At 38.0% G+C, this 26,300-nt stretch overlaps 1 protein-coding gene across 16 annotated transcripts in view; it reads right to left on the bottom strand.

Moving 5' to 3' along the window:
• The window catches only part of Luc7l2 (LUC7 like 2, pre-mRNA splicing factor), a 63,295-nt gene that overhangs the window by 36,104 nt on the left and 891 nt on the right, over window positions 1-26,300 (bottom strand). For 2 of the 16 annotated variants that reach the window (XM_059257605.1, XM_059257589.1), the window contains exons 2-4: window positions 24,068-24,151; window positions 10,190-10,260; window positions 8,525-8,619 (exon numbers count right to left, since the gene is read on the bottom strand). In XM_059257605.1, coding sequence (XP_059113588.1) covers window positions 8,525-8,619; window positions 10,190-10,260; window positions 24,068-24,105 — 204 coding nt within the window. In that variant the 5' untranslated portion in view covers window positions 24,106-24,151. The other 14 variants (XM_059257606.1, XM_059257599.1, XM_059257592.1 and 11 more) reach the window with 13 other exon arrangements.

The raw sequence follows: 26,300 nt of genomic DNA, 5'->3' as shown, positions 1-26,300 counted from the left end.
TCTGCATGTCAACATTGTTCTGCTTCTGCCTTTTAGTTTGTATATAAGCAGGCTGAGAAATAAACTTGCTGCTTGAGTGATGATGGACAGCCCTCCCAACTCTGTCCTGTCTCCTTTCTTTTTCTTTAGTCCTCACAGCCCTGCCTACTCAGGTATCCCAGTTGACTCTTCGATGGCTTCTGACAGCAATGTATCTTGATCATATCCAACCCCAATTCTCCCTTCTACCCCACCCATATTTCCTAAAACTTCCCTTCCCATGTTCCCACTGAATCCAGTTAGTACAGCCTAAATGTATATGGGTATGGAGTCATCCTTCTAAGCAAGGGTAACTTAGCAACAAATTAACAATCTTAAACTTGAGTATTTTAAAGGGGAACATAAAAAGCAGTCCTACTTCTCTACCCCTTACTAATTTACTTTATACATATGTCTGCAAGACAGGATCTCACTGGACAAACTGGCCTCAAATTCAAAAATCCTCGTCTCAACCTCCCAAGTGCTGGCAGTATAGGCAAGGCAGTACCACCATGCTCAGATCTTAGCATTTTATCTTTTAAATATTGTTTGTTTTGAGACAGGGTCTCTCTACATAGCCCTGGCTGTCCTGGAACTCACTGTGTAGACCAGGCTGGCCTTGAACTCAGAGATCTGCCTGCCTCTGCTTCCCATGTGCTAGAATTAAAAGTTTTTTTTAAGACTGTATCTTGTTATTGTTTTGTATCTAACCCTAGAAATGCAAAGACAGCTTGAAAAGACTAAAAGAATCATCTTGCCTCTAAAAGATTAATCTGATTGGAAAAAGAGAAAACATATAAATAAAAGTGCCTATTCTGTAGTACAGAGAGCAGGTATATTATAGTGGGATTCAGAAGCTAAACTACTATGCTAAATCATGTATGATAAGCTTGACAAGTTAAAAATTCATAGACAATGGCTGTTCCAGGTAGAGAGAAAAAAGAGATGTATAAGTGAGAAACATGCGGGGACTTAGCTCAGTGGTAGAGCACTTTCCTAGCAAGTACAAGGCCCTGGGTTCGATCCTCAGCTCCAAAAAAAACAAAAACAAACAAACAAAAAAACACTTTATCAATAAAGTTTTAAAAAAAGAGAGAAACATGCAATGAAAAAAAAATGGCAAAAATAAGACCACTGATTTATTCAGGTGAAAGTCAGGGGGAGAGCTGAGGATTCGTTTTTTACAATACACAGCACATGAAAAAGCCCATGTTTTTAATGCAGAAATAATATATTGCACGAGGTGTGGTGGCACAAAACTGTAATCCCAGCACTGAAGAGGCACAAGAACTGCTACAACTTCCAGACTAGCCTGTTTTGCATATCAAGTCCTAGGCCAGGCAGGGCTATACAGTGAGTCTATCTATACAAATTATATACAAAACGACAAACTATATTACTAATAAAAAAATTTGAACATTTAAACTATACAATTACATTGTTTTATATTTAGGACTTTAGAGATCCTCCCCCCACCCCACCCCCACACACTTTTTTGTTTGTTGTGAAAAACAAGATTTCATGGAGCCCAGTCCAAGTTAGAACTAATGATCCTCCTGTCTCAACCTTGGGAGTATTGATTGGAATCATTAGCATCTATCACCATGCATGGCTACAGATAACAATTCTAAAATAAAATACTTAAAAGTGTTTGCTTTACTTTTTCCATTACACCCTCCCTAACCTGGATCAATCCTTACCCCTCTCAATTTTTTCCTCTACTCATCCAGTATTACTTAAATTTCATTACTCCAACATTATTAAAATGAACATAATAAAGAGTATAAAAATCCATCTCAATTTGCAAGCTTTACAAATTACACATTCAAATTAATTTTTATATATGTGTGTGTGTGTCTATTTTGCCTAAACACCAAAAAAGATTCTCAGAAGATAATATATAATCAAGAGGGAAAAAAAAAATTGAAGCCCAGTTTTCTCATGTAGTCCTAGATGGCCCGGAATTTGGTATGTTACCCAGGCCGGCTGCAAACCTGCAATTTTCTGAAATACTAGAATTACAGGAATAGAGGACTGGATGATTGATCAGTGGTTAAATGTATTTGATGCTCTTTCAAAATAAAAAACTGAGTTCCCAGCACCCATATCAGGTAGCTCCCAACCATTTGCAACTCCAACTCCAGGGAATCTGATGACTCTCACCTCAAGCACACGTACTTACGTGCAGATGCCTACTTACGAGACACAGACAGACAGATAGACAGACAGACAAACATACACACACACACACACACACACACACACACACACACACACACACAGTTTAAAATAAACCCTAAAAAAAAAAAATGACTGTGCTACTATATCCACTCAAAAGGCTGCAATTCTGTATAGGTCAAACACACTAAGTGCCTTTAAAAGTTATATTTTCTTTAAAAAAAAACTGTTATGGGATAGGTCGTGCAAATGCTGTCTGCCTATCTGTCTATAACCACATGTACAGTGCCTCCAGGGAGCAGAAGGTGTTGGATCTCCTGGAATTGGAGTTAGAGGGTTGTGAGCTATCATGTGGGTCCTGGGGATTGAACCTAGGCCCTCTAGAAGCACAACCAATGCTCTTAACCACTGAGCCATCACACCAGCCCCTTAAAGATATCTCAGTTTGGCCTGGTGGGTCAGACCAGTCATCTCAACTGCTCAAAGATTGAAGAAGGATTTTAAGAACAAGGCCTGTCTGGACAACAGGTTAAGTTTAAGGGCAAGCCAGTGAGATCTTTTGTCAAAAAAAAAAAAAAAAGAAAGAAAGAAAAATGCAAAAAGAGGGCTAGACATGCAGCTCTGTACAGATAGCTCTTTCCCTGCATTCTCACATAAGGCCCAAGATTCAATACCAGTAAACATTCACACAGGCCCAAAGTTCCCTTAATGAACAGGAATCAAAGTTTGAAAGGATTTTACTGGGCTGGGAGTGGTGGTAAATACCTTTAATCCCAACACATGGGAAGCAGAGGCAGGTGAGATCTCTGTGAGTTTAAGACCAGTCTGGTCTACATAGTAAGACCATCTTTCCTAACCTCCCCGTCATCTAAAGGATTTTATTAACTCATTCTTTTTGCACTGTTTTTTTTAAAAATAGCTGAACGATGGAAAACCTCAAAGTGTTTGATGTTTGTGGCTAACCAACTGTATGTATGTTTAAAAAAACTACTTCAAGTTTTTATTAGCACGTGTTTGATCTGCTCCACAATTAAATGGTACATTTGTAACTCTTTTTAAATAGCCTCAAAGAATACAGTAGTTTCCTTAGACTTTTTTGTTTTGTTTTGTTTTGTTTTGTTTCAAGACAGGGTTTCTCTGTTTAGTCCTTGATGTCCTGGAACTCACTTTGTAGACCAGGCTGGCTTTGAACTCAGAGATCCCCCCGTTTCTGCCTCCTGAGTATTGGGATTAAAGGCGTGCACCACCACCGCCCGATACTCTTTAAAAAACTTGACCAATCTCTCTCTCTCTCTCTTTTGGTTTTTCAAGACAGGGTTTCTCTGTATAACCCTGGCTGTCCTGGAACTCCTTCTGTACACCAGGCTGGCCTCGAACTCACAGAAATCCACCTGCCTCTGCCTCCTGAGTACTAGGATTAAAGGCACCACCACCACCAATCTATTGAAATGTTATACAGGGCTGAAGGGAAAATTCTTGGTCTCTCTGTAATAAGCACTTACTGATCAGCTAGAACTTTTGACCTGCTCTAGTCCATCCCTTCCCTCAAGCCCCAACCCCCCAATCTCATGAGTTACTTACTATACTGATGCTAAGGTTGGTGTGGATACCTATGGTGGTTTGAATGACATTGACTCTCACAGCCTCATATATATGCATGCTTAATTTCCAGCTGGTAAACTCTCTACGTATTTCACTGGGAGTGGCTTGGAGGTTTCAAAAGCATGCAGCCAGGTCCTCTGTCTCTGTCTCTCAGTCTGTGGAGTAGAATGTAAATGAATTCTCAGCGACCACTCCAGCATCATGCTTTCCTGCCTATCTCCTTGTCGTGCCAATAATGGACTAATCCTCTGAAACTATAAGCAAGCCCTGTACCTTTTAAGAGTTGCCTTGGTACATGCTGTCTCTTCATGGCAGGAACAGAAACTAAGACAATAGCCAATTGTCAACACGACCCAGTCCAGCACCACTAATCTCCTGCACCACATAAAACCAGATGTGTCTCCACATGCCTGTTAAGGAGACAGACCAAAGGATCTGAAGTACAAGGCCATTCTCCAATACAAAGGGAATTTGAAACAAGCTTGGGGTACATACACAAGACCCCGTCTCCCCAAAAATCTAAAGAATGTTCTTTAAAAAAAAAAAAAAAAATTAGCCAGCAGTGGTGGCACACCCCTTTAATCTTAGCACTCTGGAGGCAGAGACAGATGGATCTCTATGAGTTTGAGGCCAGCCTGGTCTACATAGCAAATTCTAGGACAGCCAGAGCTACACAGAAAAACCTGTCTCGAAAAATCAAACCCTGTCTTGGAGGGGAAAAAAATATTGAAAAGGCCTGAAGAGATAGCTAAGTGATTAAAAGCACTGGTTGCTCTTTCAGAGAACCTAAGTTAGATTCCTAGCATCCACATAGAAGGCAGTTCCTAACTATCTGTAATCCATATGACAGAAGAAAAAAATGACTCCTGCAAGTTGTTCTCTGATCTCGATACATATGCAGTGACATAAACACATGCATCATGAAAACATATACAACAATGAATTTTTAAAAATTTCAGGCTTAGGACATTCAAGAATGTTTAAAAGGGTGTGTGTCTGGCTGGAGATGGCTCAGTGGTTATAAGCACTTGTTCTTGCAGAGGAAGTGTGTTTGGTTTCCAGCACCCATATGGTGGCCTACGACTCCTGTAACTCCAGTTCTAGTGGATCCAACACCTTTTTCTGACCTTCATTGGCACCAGACTCACAGGTGGTGCACAACCATACATACACCACTTGGTGGGTAAAGGTAGAAAGATCTGTAGTTCAAGGTCATCAATGGCTACAGAACCAGTTCAAAGACAGGCAATGTTACATAGTATCCTGTCTCAAAATAAAGAAAAAGAAATAAGTAACAATGAATTCTATCATTTTGTTGCTCTTATTTTCTATGTTCATCAAAAGTGATGATTTGCCCACTTAATAAGGTCATTTTGGTGGCTAGGGAGATAATTCAGTTGGTAAAGTGCTTCTTTTACAAACACAAGGACCTGAGGATGAGCCTCAGTGTCTTAGGGTTACAATTGCTGTGATGAAACACCATGACCAAAAACAACTTGGGAGGACAGAATTCACTTTACTCACAGTTCCATATAACAGTTCATCATCAAAAGCAGTGAGGGCAGGAACTCAAGCATGGCAGGGCAGGATCCTGAAGGCAGGAACTGTCGTAGAGTCCGTAGAGGAGTGCCGTTTACTGGCATGTTCCTCATGGCTTGCTCAGCCTGCTTTCATATAGAACCCAGGACCACCCAGGGATGGCACCACTCTCAATGGGCTAGGCCCTCCCCCATCATTAATGCCCTTCAGTTTTGAACTACAGCCTGATTTTATTTATCGAGGTTTTTCCTCAACTGAGGCTTTCTCCTCTTCCAATGACATCAGCTTTGTCAAAGACAAAACTTAGCATGCCCAGCACCCATGTAAAATGGCAGACATGGTAATCTCAGTGCTGAGAACATTCAAGCAGCAGGTTTCTTGGACTCATTGGCCAGCAAGTTTAGCTTTATCAATAAGCTCCAGGCCAAGATCCTATCACAAAGAAGGCGAGTAGTGTTTCTGAAGACAACCAAAGTTCTCTTTTGCCTTCCACATGCGAGTGAACAATGTGCAAACACACCCCAAAACAAACACATGCAACAAAAAATGTAACCATCTAATTTCCTACAACACCAAATGTGGGAAACCTCTGGGGCTGAAGAGATAGTTCAGCAATTAAGAGCACTGATTGCTTTTCCAGAGGACCAGGGTTTGACTCTTAGAACTACATGGCAGTTCACAACCTTCCAGAACTCCAATCCTAGAGTATCCAATACCCTCTTCTGGCCTCTCATGTATCAGGCACATACACATGGCGAACAGATATAACGCAGGCAAAACACTCCTATACATAATATAAATAAGTTATTTAAATGTGGAAAATACCAGAGTATTCTACAGACGAGAGGTATATTGTAGATACAAATGTATTAATACAGTAGAAAAGGTTTAAAAGCTACGAAGTGGTGTATGCCTAATCCCTGCAATCAGGATTATAAACAAAATTAAAAATGGAAGTACTTACAGAAACACTAAAGAATTAGTTTATTACCTGTTAATACTTGTCAAAGTCCTAATTCAAGGGTTGAACTTGCCCATAAACTAAATTTCTTACTATGTTGTATTATACTTAAAACTTTTTTCAGGCTCTTTTTCAAGGTCTCGCTAAGTAGCTCAAGCTGGCCCCAAACTTCAGATTCTGTCTTTAGGCTGGCAACGTGCTGGAATTCCACATTTAGGTCACCATACCAGGATTTGGCACTTAACAGTTTCAACTGCATTTCCCACTAGGAAATGACAAAAATGTTTCCTATTGCATGTGTCTTCTTGATACTTTTATGTTTGAGGGATATCCTTAATTTCACTAAAAAAAGAAACCATTCATTTGGGTGTCTATAGCTAAGAGCACTCACTCCTTATGGAAAAGTAAGCTGGAAATCTTTTCTTCATTCTAGATATTTCTGGCAAATGAGAAATAAAATGAAGTTAAGATTCAGCCCCTAACAGTTACCCATCAACAAATATATCTGTGAAGGGAAATTACTCATTATAATTTCAATCAAATTCAAAAAGTTAAAGATCAAATCCTCTGTGTCACTTAAAGATATGGGATGGCAGCCGGGCAGTGGTGGCACACGCCTTTAATCCCAGTACTCGGGAGGCAGAGGCAGGCGGATCTCTGTGAGTTCGAGGCTAGCCTGGTCTATAAAGCAAGTTCCAGGAAAAACGCAAAGCTACACAGAAAAACCCTGTCTCGAAATAAACAAAAAAAAAACAAAAAAACAAAAAAAAAACAAAAAAAAACAAAAGATAAGGGATGGCAGGGCCTTTCCAAGCGACAGTGACCACCTCCCTGATGACCACTGCCCCATGAAAACATGCCTCTTGCAAAAGATTTCCTTCATCCTTCTTCAGAAGAGAAGAAGAAATAAGAAAAAGCACTTGGTACAGAGCCCCAATTCCTACTTAATGGGTGTAAAATACCCAAGATGCTGTAAAATCACCCTGGTCTTGAGCCATGCACAAACAACTGTCTAGTGTGTTGGCTGCTGCACTGTCCTCTCTCTGTCAGCCTACAGGCAGAAAAGAAAGGCTTACAGAAGGATGCTCCTTCAGGAGAAAGTGGCACTAAAAGCACCCTGAATCCCAAATCCGTGGGGGAACCATCCCAATATACACGTTTTGAATAAAAATTAAATAAAAGGGGAAGAAAACAAACAAAAAACTGCTCGTGGCCCAGCTTCCTGATACATATCTATGATTCCAGAACTTGAGAGGGTGAAGGCCAAGAGGATCTCAAGTTCAAGGTTACCAATTTGAAACAGATACTGCCTCAAAAAAAAAAAAACAAAAAAAACAAAAAAAAACAACCAAAAAACCATCTATAGGGGGAAACCCAGTCTTGAAAAACCAAAAAACAACCCAAAAAGGGAGGTGGGGGGGTGAGATGGAGAGATTGTTCAGTGGCTAAGAGCACTGGCTGCTCTTCCGGAGGACCCAGGTTCAATTATAACCATCTGTAATAAGATCTGGTGCTCTCTTTTGGCCTGCTGGCATACATGCAGAGAGAGCATTATATACATAATAAATAAATCTTTTATTAAAAAATAAAAAAGCCAAAAAAAAAAACAAAAAAAAAACTTCCAAAAAAAAACCACCAACCACCACCACCACAATAACAACAAAAAATAGTAGAGAACCTGGGATATGTCTCAGTGGTTAAGTATGTACGTAGCATGTACAAAGTTCTGTGTTCATCTCCAGGAGCAGAAGAAAAGAGAAATCAAACAAGAATGACAAAACCAATAGAAGAATGGTGAAAAATATATGAAAACAAGACAACTACTTCTGTAAGGAAATCCATTATTAAAAATCTAAATTATTGGGGCTGGAGAGATGGCTCAGTGGTTAAGAGCACTGACTGCTCTTCCAGAGGACCTGGGTTCAAGTCCTAGCACCCACATGGCAGCTCACAACTGTCTGTAATTCCAAGATCTGACACTCTCACACAGTCATACGTGCAGCAAAACACCAATGCAAATAAAATAAAAATAAATAAATTATATAAAAAAAATTAAATTATCAGTGGGAATAAACAATGAAAGGGATGCAAATCTTTTCTAACACTGTTAAAAACAATAACAAGTAATCTGGCAAAAAAAAAAAAAAAAAAAAAAAAACCTAAGACTTTACCAAGAACTTCATTTTTGTAGCACACTAGTAATGAAACAACTTAATAACCACGTACAGTTCCAGAAAGGACATCATGGGGACAACAGTTGAGAAGGTGGCTCTTGCATACTCTGTCATCGCTGAATTTGATTCTTTGTCGAGTAGTATCTCCTGTAATATAGAAAAGTTAATAATATTCAAGGTTAGACAACTAGACAATATTTATATTTTGAAAGTCCTAGTTACCACTAGCTTTTGGTGTCTGACAATCTATATACAGACACTTATAAATCAACCCAGGAGGGATTAGTTTTTTATATACCATCCTATAGAAAAACTTTATTTTAGACAACATGCAGTTGCAGTATATGTACTGCAAATGTAATTCAAATAAATAGTCAAAGTGGGAAAGCAAAGCATTCTGTTAAATAAAAGTACTTCAGAAAAGCATAGGATTTTAGAGCAGGAATGGACTTTATAGGTTATCAAGTCCAACTCCTTCATATTGCAGATGAGGAAAATGAGGCCCCAAGAGGTTAAGCAACTTGCAGCAGACCCACCAAGAGTTTCTACTGGTATACAATGGTCTCTTGACAGTAAGCACTAATTTATTCTGTAATTATTTACATTAATTTAAAAACATAAAAAGTAATCTTTCAAACATTGCATACACACTGCGAATCCCCACTGAACCCCAGACGCCATTTCTTCCACTATTTTGTTCCAGTTGAAGTGTCTCCCTTTTGCTGCTGGGAGGAGTTAAGAGGGTAGAATAAGGTGTTTAAGAGCGTACAAACCTGGAAGAAGGACTTACACACCAATCAAACAAAGGCACATTGCCTAATGAAATGTTAACTTTAATACCTCCAAAGATTCCACACTTCCAAGTTTTATGTGGTCTGTGCTATATTGCCAAACTAAGCAATATAAAATATATTCTGTGCTCATATAAAACACAACTCCTAAACAGAAGCAACCAACCTGCTTATCAAATAAAGCTATTTACTCAAAAGGTAAAGAGTCTAAGAAAAGGAAAGGTAACTAGCTAGAGTAACAAAATACAAATGTTAGTTACAACTTTTTTGCTTAGACTCTCTGAAGAAATAAAAGAAAAACTCACAGGGTCGTTTCCTCTATGCAGAACGATAAGCCCTAAAAAATGTGGTATAGCCTTAAGTTGATATCACTGATAAATGAAAACCTACTGGTGAATTACTGAAGCGAAAACTGTTGAAACAAACCAAAAGAGATTGTAAATACCTCTGCAGTTCACATGATACCTACAGCACTCCAAACATTTCAACTAGGAAGCAATTCTTAAATTAAGTTCTGTATTTTCACATGTGAATATCAAACAAACAAACAAAAAAATGTTCAAACTTTACCCCTTTTAAGTGTTCTTATATTGAAGAGCTTAACTTAAAGTCTACTAAACTGTGGGGTAAGATTTTGTTCAAATTGTTTTAACTTGGTTAAGAAGATGTAAAGAATATTCTGATTTGCAACTAGGACACATACATTTTTAAGAAAGATAATTTGCTAAAACCATAGCTTCAGAGCAGTTCAACAATAGGTTTTCTGAGGCTTATCTCTAGTAGGTTATTTGTGACACAATTTGGAATAATCCATTTAGTGTTCAAGCCTGCTACTATGTTACTTTGATGGACTTTTATTTCCTTTTAAACACAACTGCTTCTGTTCCACATTCATTAACACATCTGAAAAGTTAGTGATAACTCACGGCTCGGCGAATGCGGGGCCTTTCTGAAACTCCCTTGCAGATTGAAGTAGGCAGGCATAGATACATTGAACCTTTACAAATAAAACAAGGGGCCAGATTGTTCAGTTTGTATAGAATAGACTCTGCCAGCAATTTCAATACAGCACCTAGAAGTACATGTTGACTGTAAAGATTCTTGTATTTGAAAACAAAAGTGAACAAAATCAGAGTGTTCGTTTTTTGTTGTTTTGTTTTTACAATACTGACTTAGTAAGTATAAGACCAGAGAAAAATATGACTAAAGATAACGAAAGCCCAAGACTGGAGCTATGTGAGTGGCCCTTGGGCTACTCAAGAAATGTTTCTTTACAAGTATGTTTCAATGAAGACTAGTGAGTGCCTCAAGCTCATATGAGAACCAAACTACCATAAGCTCACATCAGAAACCTAAAACTATAATAGAAGCCTTTTGATCCTAGAAAGATTTTGTTTAAAACTCTACTGTAATTAAGTTAAGAATTTAAAAAGTGATAAATTTCTAGGGAACGAAGATCTTGGAATCACCCTGCTACAACTATCTAAGCTTTTGGTAATGAAACAGCAATGTCAGTTCAAGGCTCACTGGTAGAAGGGGTCTAAGTGAGGTCTTAGAATAAAGCTAAAATTTACAGATGTTTTACTAATCAAACACCTCATCTAATAAGGTGCCCATTTTTGCTTAAGAAATCACATTAAGTACATTAACAAGGGATCCATGCCCTGAACATGAACAATTACAAATATAAACATAGTAACAGTAGCCCTGGTGAGCTTTAAAATAATGAAGGAATCAATTTCTACAACTGCCCAAAAAAAAAAGCATCTAAAACACTTCACTACAAATAAGCAGGTACTCCATAAACATTTGATAACTATAGCAAAAATATCAAATATAGCTTTCAAATATTAGCCATTATAAAAATCTTTTTACTGAAATAATAAAACTAGTAGTTCAACATAAACAATACTCTGAGAAGGACATGTAAGTGAGGATCTGTCTATTGATATTTTAAAAGTTCCACTCACGGGGACTTTATGGTTAATATTTTAAAATAATTTGGCTACAAAATTACAAAATCATGCAGCATTTGAATATATTTGGGCTTATGACATAAGTATAATTTAACTACACAATTTTAAAACAGAAATGATTTCAACTTTTATCTTTGTCACAACATCTGGCCCAAACCATGTTTTTCAAAAGAAACCAGATAAAATAGAACCCGCTTACTTAAGAGAAAAAAAGGAAAAAAAAGAAGAAAAAAAAAAGGACTACAAATAGGGAATGAATATGAAAAAAATATCCTTCTAATACAAGATTTTATCCATTCAACATGCTTTATATATTTGTGTTTCCTGGTCAATGAATCAATCTATCTCTCTCTCTCTCTCTCTTTCTCTCTCTCTCTCTCTCTCTCTCTCTCTCACATATACACACACAAAATCTCAGTTAATTCCTCTAATAAATTCTCATATGTGTTTCAAAACTAATAATAAATATGGAGGGAACTGCCCTGTCACAATGATACTAGATCCTAATCATAGAATTAAACCTATTAGTGACTCTATCCTCTGTGCTACAAAATAGAGTAACAGAGCTTAAGACAAATGTTCTGCTCCCAAGGAGCCCACATTTTCACTAGAGAAATAGGAAATATAAATAAAAATAACACAAAATAACATGACTCAAGTGTCAAAGGGATGTTTTGGAACATACTAGAACTACCACCAAAAGGTTGGAGAAACTGGGAAAGGCTTCATGGATTTAAGTAGAAGCCAAAATCCGAACACTACAAACAAGACTTAGAGGAAAGACAAACATTCCAGACCATAATAGTATCTTTGACAAAATTTACAAAGGCTTGAAGGTGTGGGGAACAGTAAGTAAACTATACTCAGCTTTGGCAAATGGCTGAGCATGTCTGGGAATACAGAGATTGGAGTCAAGGGTACAATTTTTAGAGGGTGAAATTTGGTTCCTAAAATCTTTCTTCAATCCATATTTACTGTATATGAATGAACTTTAAGAAATTTTTGAGCTGGGCAGTGGTGGCACATGCCTTTAAATCCCAGCACTTGAGAGGCAGAGGCAGGCGGATCTCTGTACGGCCAGCCTGGTACACAGAGCAAGTTCCAGTATGGCCAGGGCTATACAGAAAATCCAAACCCATCTCAAAAAAGAGAAATAAAATCTTAAATGATGCAGTGATTAGATCAGGCATAGTCAACAACAAAAACATTATTTTATCTATAAAAATATGTCTCTCTGCCCTATGACCTCCACAAAAATTAATTAAGCTTTATGTATAATCACAATGCAAGGTTTTAGAATGATTAGGCCTTTATTTTTAAAGCAGGGTCTCATGTAGCTCAAGTTGTCCTTAAACTCACTATACAGATAAAAAAAAAAACCACAATCCTGATGCTCCTGCCTCTACCTCTCAAATTCTGGGATTGTATATAGGCCTGTACCACTAGGTCCAGTGAGGAATCTGATTTAGAATTTTGGGTGGCCACTAATTTTCATTTGAATAGAAGCACCAAAAGTTCCATTAATAATGTCCACCAAACAACTATCTTCAGAATTACAACTTTATTGCCTTCTTTTGTCCAATCTCTTCTTGGGTGTCATAAATTATAACACTTGAGAACAGTTGGATCACAAGTATACAATAAAAACTGAAATGCATATATATATAAAACTATCCACTAACTGAAACTAAGGTGGTACTGAGGTATCAGTTTCACTGGATATGAAAAAGCCTCCACTAAAACCAGGGTTCCCATTCAAACTGAACTCAACACTGCTCTCAAAATTCCCTTCAATCTGCTATGAAGGAAAACAAACCCCGTTGTAATACCCAATATGGAATTACAAACCTACGACTTGATATAAATTTTATCAGTAGCACATAAAACCTTGGCCTAAGTGGTATCTGACATTGTACACAGTGCATGCTATTTTCCCAAAACCCACCCCTCCCCTTCAATTTCTCCCACCCTCTCCCTCCCTCACAAACAATAAGCCAAATCAACTTCCAAAAATTTAGGTGCTATTTTAAAAACATCAAAATTTTACTTTACCCATTCTCTCCGATGCTCCCTGTATTTTTTTAAGCTGTGAGTGGATGACCATGCTATGTGATCAACAACTGTGAAGTTAGCAAAAGTGAACTGAGTTTAGTATGATAATTTCAAAAGAACCTTAAAGTTGTAATACTTGACATATTTAATGGTATGCAGAATCCTATCTTACTGTATATCATCAGGCATTAATGGCAAGCAATTTACATATAAAAGCAGTCAATATTTCTTTGTACAGATTTAGCTCAGAGCTCAGCTTAGGGAAAACAAAGAGTAGAGCAGGAAACGCATCAGCATACAAAGCAATGCAAGTATCCCATGTCTATTAATGAAGGCAGGGACAAGAAAGTTCTCCCACATTTTCTAGTATGACAAGCCGAGTGTCCACCATCACCATCTGTAGGTATGTTTAGGACCTTTTATCACTCAGTTGGCTTGGGACACAACAGGCTCCTTCCCTCTGAAATAAGACCTACACCCCTTCAGGGATAGGAAAGTTAGAGCTAGAAATAAGAAGAGAATTGAAAATGAGTAGCTTCTTGTTTGCCTAATCCCCAAATACAAAGACAAGCTATTAATATCCTTTCTTCCAATATAAGCTGCAGATCCACATAATAGTATAGGAATTACATAAAAACCTATGGCCAGTTTCTTATCTATTCCAGGGCATGGAGATAATTTAAGAAGTGCACAATTAAAGCCTTGTGTCTTCACATGAACCAAGGTGACTACTGTACTGAGGAGTCAATCAACCTGACCACTCTTATTATAATACAGTCCTCCTTGCACCTTGCTTGTCTCATTTATCTTTGTAAGTCCTTTAACAGCACCTATAGAAACCTTTCTGCTACTAGTTTTTGCTTTTGAGACAAAGAAGCTGGCTTAGTGCTGGCTCATGATCCTTCTGCCGCAGCCTCTCCAAGTGCTGGGATTATAGGTATGTAGCACCACACCCAGCTTATAATTACTTGGGCTTTTACTTTTATGAATTTTGCCTACATGTATATATGTGTATCATACTTGTGCCTGGTGCTCTCAGAGGTGAGAAGAGGGCACAGAATCCCCTGGAACTGGAGTATAGACAGTTGTGAGCTGTCAAGTGAGTACTGGAAACTGATACAAGAGCAGCAAGTGCTCTTAACCAGAGTCACCTTGCCAGCCCCTAAATTACTTTCATTTGGGGTGAGGGGAGACGACACATAGTCTCCTGTAGCCCAGGATGCCTAGAACTCATTATGTATCCAGAAGACTTTGAATTTCTGCTCTTTCCGCTTTCACCTGCCAAGTGTTGGGATTACAGGGTGCATCACCATGCCCAATTTTTTGTAGTTACTTTTTAAAATACTTATTTCCCCCTTCATGCTACCTTAATAAATATATTCAGATTGATCTACTGCATATTTAAGCAATTTACATTATATTTTATAAAAGGACTCAAAACATCTTAACAATATAATCAGATATTTATATACAAAAGCCAATAGTTATGAGTCTTCCAATGGAATGCCAAAATATTTCTGAATGTATAAATCACACTTAGTAGTAGCAGTTTTCTCTCTCTTCAGAAAATGTAAACATAGGGCTACTTACAGTTTAGAAAACTATTTCTTTATAGTCCTTTGATTAATATAGTCCTATACTTTAATAATCACTAACAGCTACTAGTATAATTCCAACCATAATCCTCTTGACAAGCTTAAAAACTTTTAAATATAATGCTTATTTTAGGAAGAAAAAAAAGTAAATATTTTCGGGGGTTGAAGGGAAGGAACAAGGGTTGTAAGCAAAGTTTAACTAATGCAGCCCTGGCTGATCTTAAACTCACAGTCTTTCTGCCCTAGTCTTCCAACTTCTGGAATTACAAGCATGTACCACACCAGCTAGTAATTTCAGTGCTGCTGTATATGATCAAAGACTATTGATGTTTTACAAACTTTTAAAATCTAAATCACTTATGTATGAAAAGTTGTAACAAATTTATTTTAAAAAATAAAGCTGGAGAAAAGGCTTACAACAACTTTAAGAACAGAAATTCTAAAGAAACTAAATTCCAAGGCTACATTTCATCTACTGTTCCAACCTAGTCTTCTCTCATTATACAAAGCAAAGGGTCTTGACAAATAACAAAAATTAGTGCCATTATATTCTTGGGGACATCTACTGTAGGAGTTTTTTTTAATCAGCATACTTCTCAGATTTAAGAGAGACATTACGAAGGCCTGAATTGTTACCTAAGAATTAAACTGCCAAGTAGGTTAACACAAAGCCAGGCATAAAGCCTCATGCCTGCAGCCTCAGAATTTGGGAGGCTGAGGCAATAGGATTGCCATTAGCTTGAACATAGTGATACTACACAGTGAGTTCTAAAGCAGACTAAGGAGCTACAGAGTTAGACCTTATCTCAAAATATTTTTAATAAGGTTATACAGAATTTAGCACTTATGTCAAAAGTTGCAGCCTACTCAACTTTATTTCCATCAGAGTTGCTGTTCATTTCTGATACAGTAACACTTGTACTCTGATTATTTGATTCCTTCTATCTAGAATTTTCTACATACAAAATTAGAAGCAATAGAAGCTATCTTTTCCTCCCATTTTTATTTTTTTCTTTTGAGACAGGGAATCTCACCATGTAGACCAGGTTAGCTAGAACTTATGATTCTTCTGCCTCAGCTTCTCAGCTGCTGGAATTACAGATGTACAGCACTACATCCAAATAAAAGGCAATCTTTGAAGAAATAGCTGAAAATAACCAAAGATGATGTGATTGGCTGATTTGTCCATTAAAAAGACCCTCAAAGAGCTAGGTGTGATGGGGCTCACCTCTAATCTCAGAACTCCTGAGGCTGTTCCAGGCTATCAGGGCTACTTTTGAGACCCTGTCTCAAAAAACAATCAAGTCCCCAATTGTTCAAAATAAATACCAACATCAAGAAAAAAAAAATCCCCATATCAAAAATCAACAAAGGAAAGAAAAAAATAGTACTGAAAAACAAGTGACAACCTAATGACGATTTAAAATGAAAAACACAGCATCAGGATGGAGAGGTGAGCCTTGAACCTACAGAATAGTACAGCAGAAAAGCTGTGAACATACATCACATTCACAAGGGTTATCTCTGGGGACTCTGTCATTCTTTTTAAAGCATGACCAAAATATACAAAACTACTATTTGTTTATTCATATAGGTGTTTGTTTCCAAAATTAAATAACCATAATCACTATAAAAAAAATGTGTCGCTTAAACCTAAGTGTTTGTAAATATTTACATATTAGATATTTGGTCTCTCTAGGATTACAAGTAGCTCATGCCTATGATCCGAGCACTCAAGAGGCAGAGGCAGGAGGATCACCTAAATTCAAGGCCAGCTTAGGTGAGACCGGGGGGGGGGGGGGGGGGAATGAACCAACTACACCTCAAATTTCTAAGAAAAAGAATAACTTGGGAGATAGAGGTAGGCAGGTCTTAGTGATTTTGAGGCCAGCTTGATCTATACAGGGATTTCCAGGGCAGCCAAAACTTCACAGAGAAACCCTATCTCAAAACAAAACAAAAGACTAAAGCAAACTGGGGCATACCAAGGAAAGTAATTGAGATTCTACTGCTATGAATGAATTATACCCTAAAGTTTTTCAAACAATCAATCAGAACACTACTGTGGGGCTGGAAATATAGTCCCCAACAGTTAAAGGAATTGGATGCTCCTGCGCAGGACCTACACTTGATTTCCCACACCCACATGAGGTGGGTCACAACTGCCTGTGACTCCAATTCCAGGGAATCCAATGACCTTTTCTGCCCTCCTCTGGCACTATACACATGATGCACATACAAACAGGCATACATACACAAATAAATTTAAGAACAAAGAACAAAACAAAAATCAAAAAACCAGTCGTAAATATTCTAATACCACAAATTAAATTGTGACACAGATTCATCATACTATTAAGTTTCTAGTGCCTAAGATAAATCACCTCTTTCCTAGCAAGTAAGTATGTCCCTCTCTGCCCCCTTCCATAAATCAGAATCATGCTCTCCTTGCAATTTCTATTGCTGTGTTCCTATTTCACACGGCCACTGTATTAGTGACATCTTGTAGAACCGGTGACTCTCATGAACCAAAATACTAAAGAAAAAAATGAGAAGCCAAGCTAAATAAAGTAATTTCATTCTGCAGGTCTAGATGACCTCCCTAGAGATGACTGAAAACTCTCCATTTCACAAGTTTATTATTTCTGGTTAGTCAATTCTACTCATGGGCCTGAATATATGCTGGAAATATACTGGCAAATAACTTCTTATATGAATACTAAGAACAGTATTTTCCAAAATATGGAATTGGCACAAGATGATTTGGGATGTCATTCCATTTCATCAACAAGATACTTACCAGACAGTAAGAAGCATTAACTCATGAAAGATGTTTCCACTTGGCAATATTATTCTATTTAATATACCTGACAAATTCTAACCTTTAGCATATGGAATTCTAGGTGATAAGAGTCTAACTAACAAACTGGGCATAGTGATGTATCCCCTTAATCCCAACACTTCAGAGCCAGAGGTTTTGCAGATCTCTGTGTTGAGGCCAGCTTGTTCTATATTGAGAGTTCCAGGCCAGCCAGGAATACATAGTGAAACTTTGTCTCAAAAAAAAAAAAACAAAAAACAAAAAAACAAAAACAGAGTCTAGTTGTATCATTATGACAATACCTTTCTATCTGTATTTGTTTTTATGGCAATACAAATGTCCTTTTTTTCTTCCTTTTTTTTTCTTTGTGACAAATGTCTTTCTAAAATTAACTTAATTAAGCAGGGCTTTGAGGCACAGGCTTGTAATGCCAACTGCTTAAAGAAACAGGACCATGGGGCTGGAGAGATGGCTCAGTGGTTAAGAACAGTGGCTGCTCTTCAAGAGGATCCAAGCTCAATTCCCAGCACCCACGTGGCAGCTCACAATTGTCTGTAACTCCACTTCTAGGGGATTCAACGCCCTCACAGACGTACATGCAGGCCAAATACCAATGCACATAAAATAAAAATAAATCTTAAAAAAAAAATTAAGCCAGGCAGTGGTGGCACATACCTTTAATCCCAGCACTCAGGAGGCAGAGCCAGGCAGATCTCTTTAAATTCGAGGCCAGCCTGGTCTACAGAGTGAGATCCAGGACAGGCACCAAAGCTACACAGAGAAACCCTGCCTTGAAAAACCGGGGGGAAAAAAAAAAAAGAAAAAACAACAACCAAGTGCTAAAATATAGTATAGCACAAGTAATGGAGTGCTTGCCTAGCTTTGCAGAAGACCATGGGTCCGATCCCCAGCACCACCCCACCAAATGCTTGCAAGCACACATATATAAAACTTAAAATTTTTAGAAAGTTAGTTGACAAAGAAAAAATACTAAGTCAGGTGATGGTGGTGCACACCTTTAATCTCAACACTCGGGAGGCAGAGGCAGGCAGATCTCTCTGAGTTCAAGGCCAGCCTGGTCTACAGAGCAAGTTTCAGGACAGCCAGGGCTACAAAGAGAAAATGTCTTGAAAAAACAGAAAAAAAAAAAATTAATACAAAACAACAAAAACAGTAAGGGTGGGAAACATTTATCTATAACAGGGTTTCTTGAACTTTTAGTTGCATCAAAACTGTAAGAGCCTGGCATAGTGTCTCATGCCTTTAATACTCAGTACTCAGGACACAGGGAGAGTTGGATCTCTGTTCTAGGCCAGCCTAGTTTACATAAGGAGTTCCATGGTCACACAGACTTAGTCTCAAAAAAAACAAACAAACAAACAACAACAACAAAAATCATTGTAAAATATCTTAAACATAGATTGCTGGCCTTCACCTCAAAAATAAGAATTTGAGCCAGGCGGTGATGGCACACGCCTTTAATCCCAGCACTTGGGAGGCAGAGCCAGGCGGATCTCTGCGAGTTCCAGGCCAGCCTGGTCTACAGAGGAAGATCCAGGACAGGCACCAAAACAACACAGAGAAACCTTGTCTCGAAAAAAAACAAAAACAAAAAAACAAAAAGTAGAAGAAGAAAAAAAGAATAAGAATTTGAGCTGGGCAGTGGTGGCATGTGCCTTTAATCCCAACAGAGGCAGACAGATCTCTAAGAGTTCAAGGCCAGCCTGGTCTACAGAGTGAATTCCAGGACAGCCAGGGCTACAAAGAGAAAACTGTGTGTGTGGTTGGGGTGTGTGTGTGTGTTAGTAAATGAATTTCTAAAGCAACAGGAATGCAACTGTGGCTAGTCTGGGACACACTGTGACCCAGAACAGTAGCCTACAAAATGTTTCTGATGGGGGGAGAGGGGGTTGAAGTTTGAGACAGTCTCATTCTGTAGCCCAGGCTGGTCTCAAACACAGAAATTCTCCTGCTCAGCCTCCCACTAGGCAGGATTAGAGGTATGAGCCATTATATCTGGCCAAATGAGTGTTTGTAAATCTGTAAAGTGCTTGCCAAGAATGCATGAAGCCCTCAGTTTGATACCCAGCACCACATAAAACTGGCTGTGATAGTCCATGCATATAATTCCAGCATTCTCAGAACAGAGGCAGGAAGATCAAAAGTTCAAGGTCATCCTGGGTTATAAGAATTCCTACTTCTAAAAATAAGTAAGTTTATAAAAAGCAGGAAGCCATAGAACTAACCCTTTATTTACAACATCTTCAAGCACTAACTGCAAAGGGCATAATATATAGACAGCAGGACAGAATACAACACAAAACTTGGTACAGTATGCACCCTCCATAAATATCCACCCTCCCTACTGAAAGGCAAAGCTTTGGATAGTTTAACTCTAAAATATAAAATTGAGGCCTACAGAAATCTGAGGTCTCAAGAAAATAAAAACAAACAATTTACCATATTCTTGAGACAGGACAAAAGATTCAGCAAGGGCAGCTGGTTAAATTCTTTTCACGATGAGTCAAATAGGTCAAACATCAGTTGTACATGGTTCACAACTAAATTAGAACATATGGGTCAATAGAGTGTTTTCTACAAAAAAAAAAAGTTAGGTTCTTTTTCTGGCCAATGTTAACAAAATATGACATTTAATCAATTGACTGAACTGTATGTTACTTTCTAACATTAAGTTATTCAGCTAAATCAAAAACATGATGTAAACTTTAATTTTTAAGACACTACTTTCCTCTATATCCTCAATAATCCTACAAAATTAATCTATTTTAGCCTTGCCTTCACATTTCTACCCAAGTAGCTGCTAATAAATGATCATTTAAACCCAAAAGAAGAAGAGCAAACCAATGGTGCATGCCTGTAGTCCCAGCTATTTGGGAAGCTAAGATTACAGGATTGCCTGAGTCTAGGCGTCCCAAAACCAGTACAAAACAAACAGCTGGAGCATAACTTTATGGCTAAAGTGCTTTTCTTACAAGCACAAGTCTGATCCCTAGAACCCATGTAAAAAGAAAGAAGTTATCCACAGTGGTATATACTTGTAAATGCCAACCTGCCTAGAGAGACACAGACAGGTAGACCTCAGGTCAATGGTCAGGGTGACAACACCAGAAGTGTTCTCTGACCTCTACACATACATACCTGAATGCACACATGCATACACAGACACATACCCACCCACAACAAAGAAGGAACAGATTTTGTGTGTGTGTGTGTGTGTGTGTGTGTGTGTGTGTGTGTGTGTGTGTGTGAGTGAGTGAGGTGGGGAAGCGGGGATGCTAAAGCCATAAGATTCCTGTCAGAAACTTACCCTGTTTCTCTCTCTCACTTTTTTCCAACAAGATGTTCCAACTTCTTTCATCTTCTTAGTCTACAATTTCTTCGTAAACTGATTAGGGTGGGTAGAACTGTCTGTTTCCTCAAAAGCAGCAGCACTGACCTGCTTCAGGCATCTTTTTTTATTTGTAACCTAGGCTGACCTCAAACTCACCATCTTCCTACTTCAGCTCCCCAAGTGGTAGAGGATTACAAATGTAATCCTTCCACGTTTAAAATTTCACCTTTTTTTGGGGAGGGAGGGGTATGTTGTGACAGGCTCTCACTCCGTAGCCCAGCCTGGAATTCTAGGTACTCCTCCTTCAGCCCCTCAAGTGATGGGATTACAGGTACGTGTCACTATGTCCAGCTGGAAGCTCATCTATCTCATTTACCTAGTCTTTTTTTTTTTTTTTTTTTTTTTTTGGTTTTTTGAGACAGGGATTCTCTGTGAAACAGTCCTGGCTGTCCTGGAACTTACTCTGTAGCCCAGGCTAGCCTCAAACTCAGAGATCCACCTGCCTCTGCCTCCCGAGTGCTGGGATTAAAGGCGTGCGCCACCACTGCCCGGCTCATTTACCTAGTCTTGCCACACTTACTGACCTTCATTTAGTGTTAAGCCATCTCTGTGTGTTCAGTCCTAGGGCTAATCTGAACTCTCAGCAACTTCAAGTTTCACTGTAAGAAGCATGTTACTGAACAATGATTCAATGAACCTGAGCATGACTATGACACGTACTTGCTTTTGTAGTCCCCGTCCTAAACACTTTTTATCCTTAGGTAACATCCTCCTTTACCTAGAAACACACTTGCCACTTACAGTGCTTGCACATACACACCAAATTATTTTTCTTCTGTTTTTTTTTTTTTTACCTGAAATATTGTCTCAGAAACATAGGCTTACTTGAGGAGTGCTAAACAACTGCAGAGATTCCAAGACAACAGGGTTCTATGAGGTAAGATTTTTATTGTTTTCTGGGCTGCTCTGTAGATAGAAATATTATTTAGAGTTCAAAATGCAAAATGAGGGGTGAAACTAAGTGATTCACTATCCAAGTGCTAATAGAGCTTACAATGTTTTGGAGACTCCTGAACACTGACAAAATCAAGTAGTTACAGACACAAGAAAACTGTCTGGCCTTAGGTTTGCTAAAATTTCTTATGTTAAAGAATGTACATGCTCTAGACTATGACATATCCTATTATTGTGTTTTTTAAAATGTGTATTTGTACATTAAAAGCTATACTTTATACTTAAAATGAAATGAACCAAGTATAATAAAAGGATGGCTTACAACTGACCAAGATATGAATCATTAAGATGAGAAAAAATTAAGAGAATATGTGTTGATGACAAGAGAAACACAAATTACAATAAAGATGATATTACAATGAAGATAATTCACGGGGAAAAAAAAACACTACAAATTTTTGATTCAATAATTTTGCAGAAAGGCAGTAATGTTCTACATAGAGGTAGATGTATTAAGTTTTATTAAACTTGTGTTAGGAACAGGTAAATTACTTTCTGAACTGCATTTTCCTTTCAATTTTATGTTATCACACATTATATAACTGATTAGCAGTTAAGATTAGCATCCTGTAATAACTGAGGAAGTATTATCATACAGCTCAGTAAAATTACTACCCCAAATAGCTAAAATTCCTAAAAAAATTTTGGTGCTTTGTTGATTCGACTTTTTGAGATGATGTCTCATGAAGCCGAGGGCAGCCTCAAATTAACTATGTAGCTGAGTCTGGGACACTCTTGATCCTCTTGCTTCCGCCTCCCAAATGCTAGGATCAAAGAAGAGCCCCATGAACAGCAATAATGGTCTAACTACTCCAGGAACATTGACTGACACCTGAGAGGCAAAGCAGAGCCCTGCAGGAGACACAGAGCTACTTTTGGCCCCCAGGAAGAGACAGAAGGGAGGGTTGTAGTGTTCAAGATTGAATCTATAGGTCATTGCACATGCTAAGAAAGTACTCTACCACTGAGACACATCCCCAGCTGTAGGCAACTTAGTCTGATCAAAACAGCCCATCATCATGGATGATACCACACAATTTTATTTCTATGATCTACACTTTTGGGTCTATAGGTTGGCTTTCCAAGGCACATCTGATGATACACCATCATTCTTGGTTCATTTTAACCTTTCAGAAATGGTTTGTGCTCCCATTTAAAGCAATTTTAAAACATGGTACTTTCAGAACAACCTTCTGTACCTTCATACTTCTATATTTAGGATGTAATCTAGGCACAGGTCCTAGGTCTATGGGTACAGTTCAGTGGTTCAGAGCTTCCCTAGCATATGCAAGGCCTAGAGTTTGATCCCTACCACTGGGGATGGGGGTGTTCCTATCCACCCCAATTTTGTTTAGTTCACATTAGTTGTACCAGTCTTTCTGGAATCATGGCCAGAGACTTATACAAACTATGTGCTCACAAAGAGGCTTTATGCCAAGGGTCATTCTTGCAATTAATCCAATCTAGTCAAACTGACCATGGTCTTCTAAGGGCACCGAACTGCTTTCTCTCAACTGACACAAAAACAATTCTCAAAATGTTTCTTTAAATTTCCTATGTGGTCCTTCCTGCTATTATCTGAAATATGTTCAGGAAAAAGAAATTACCTCTCTCTTTTCTAAGACAGAGATTTTTAAAAATGTAATTAATCTTAAAATTGAGGTAACATACTAGTAATGGGTATCTACTTGTGACTCTTTTCTAAAAAAAAAACTATATTTATTTAACATTTTTAGTATTAACAAAGGAAATTATATGGCTTCCCATATAACAAATTATAGACTTAACTTGATTGAAGCAAAAAGGTTATGTGACTTACCCAAGCTTCTAATTAGAAACCAGGTCTCCTGAATCTCAGCCCAGTGTTCTTTTCCTTAACTTACGATGTCTTATTAGAAAATTCCAAATATAGACAGACCCCCAGTTACATGGGTTTGAGTTACACTGATTCACATATACAAACTTTATATAGTGTGACCAATGTTTCAACTCACGCGGTACCCTGCTTCCATTTATGCAGTATGCCAGGCATCGGCACGATTTTCAGTGGCACACAGGCGGTTGCCACCACCAGGGCCCTAGGCAAAATTGCAAAGAAGGCAAAGTTTGTCTTTGGCCCTCCCATCTCCCTTATGCATTTCTCTCCCACCTCCTGGTCATCCCCCTGCCCAACCTCCCAATTCCACCATGCTGCCCTTCTGACTATCCAAATCCCCCCACTCACCAAGGACTATCCTTTCTTCAAGTGCCCAGTAATCCGAGTTACCTTATTTTCCTACCACCGTAATTCCTATTCCTAAGGATTCTAATGAGTCTCCTAAGAGACAGCTGATTTAAATGACTGAAGAAAGATGTACTTAACCAAGAGTCTTAGATCTCCAAGCAATTTAAAAAGGAATTAAAACTCTTTTAGAAAAGTGAGGGGGAAGTAATCTTTGGAAAGGGGGAGCAACAGTTTCCCAGAGACCCAGGATTCCTTTACCATTTCAGATTCCTTCACAAATTCAACACTAAAGGATAAGGGGATAATTGCCACCTTAGGTACCACTACCCAAAAGAGTCTATTTATAGTTAGTCTACAGGGACAAACAAACAAACAGAAACCAAAGCTCCTTTAAATACCCAACCTCACCTACCTTTTCCATCTCTCTCCCACTTTCTGGGTCCCCATTTCCACCTCTTAAAGCCAAACACACAACAGCATTTTTAGTAAGCTGTCCATGTGTGTAACACAAGGTTTTCCATTATATGGTTCAAATGACATGATACTATTCAGTGGTATAACTATGCTTCCCTATCCTTAGATAACTTTAAGTTTACTGTACGCCAAAAAAAAATTTTTAATTCTGATTTTATTTCAAGGTCGTGAATTAAAATTCATTAAACATGTAATAAGAAGGAAACGTACTGTATTATCTTACATATACAAAAGAATAAGGGTATCTAAAAAAAAGTCTTTCTTTTCTGTTTTATTGGGCTAAAGTCTCACTGCACTACCACGCCTGGCTAAATATTCAATCATTTCTTTCAACTTTTCCATACATGTAGTTGTTCCTTTTTTGTTGTTGCTGAGGCAGGGTCTTGCCCTAATTCAGGCTAGCCTGTAACTATGTAGCCTAGGCTAGCCTTGAACTCACTGAAATCCTCCTGCCTCAGGTTCCCACCAGGCCAGAATTAATGTTTCTTCTGATTCAATACAGCACTGAAAATAGAATCATTTCAACGAAATACTATTGTCTACTCATAAACATGAGTTCATCCATAAATTCATTGGTCTGGAGGGCAAAAAAAAAATCCAGGGACAGAGACACAAATACAAATTTAAATACAATGAATTTTAAGAATCCAGCTTCCTGCTGAGACTATACAGGAGGAAATTTATACATATATGTACATATTGTAATAGTTCAGTTTTGCAATGCTAGAGGGGCTGTTATCAGAGAATTGTTACCTTGACAGGTCATAGCTTAATCCAACTACACTCTGGAGAAATATAAGGGAATCCTATCTATGCAAAAGATACCAATAATTGCATCCATCCAAATTAAAAGGACTGCATAAAGTAAGCCCCAAAGTTTCTAAAATGTTATTACAAAGATGAACTGTTAAGATCCTGTATGAAGCCCCTTCTAAATACCCTCACTCATGATGAAAAGGAACATGTTAAGACATGCTGCAATTGTAAATATCCTACCCAAATATGAAAAGTTAGGTTACCCCAGTGGTATTTTTAATTAATGTTAACTTTCAAGGGATTACTTACTTACTACATACAAATCTTATGTTCTTTCCAACTTTTCCCTCCTCTATATAGAATAAATCTGTTATCCACCCCATTCGTCTTAATGTTCTATTAAGAAAAGTTCCCAGTGAGTTTTTATTAAAACTTAACCACTCACTGAAAGCTGTATTAAGTATTGCTAAAAAGATTTGAAATAGGTTTTATCTTCTCCCGTATTTTTCGGCAAAGCACTCAACAAATTTATGTATGTCTATTCTAGTAAGTCAACTTATCAAAAAAATGTTTTAAATCGCTAAGAAACTTGCCTAAACGAGTTTTTACAAGCCAGGATTTGGATTGGTTTTTAACTACTGAACTTTATTTTGAAAGTACAATACTAATTATCCCCCAAAAGCAACATTTCATCACTTTAGAAATTATCTAGAACAAAGGATAATCCAACACGTAGATAACTCTCTATAAGAATTCTAATCTAACTGCATTTT

The sequence above is a fragment of the Peromyscus eremicus genome, chromosome 3 (assembly GCF_949786415.1).
Source record: "Peromyscus eremicus chromosome 3, PerEre_H2_v1, whole genome shotgun sequence".
In the NCBI taxonomy this organism is placed as follows: Eukaryota; Metazoa; Chordata; class Mammalia; order Rodentia; family Cricetidae; genus Peromyscus; species Peromyscus eremicus.
The sequence above is the reverse complement of the archived record's forward strand: the minus strand, read 5'-3'. Positions and strand labels throughout refer to the sequence as shown.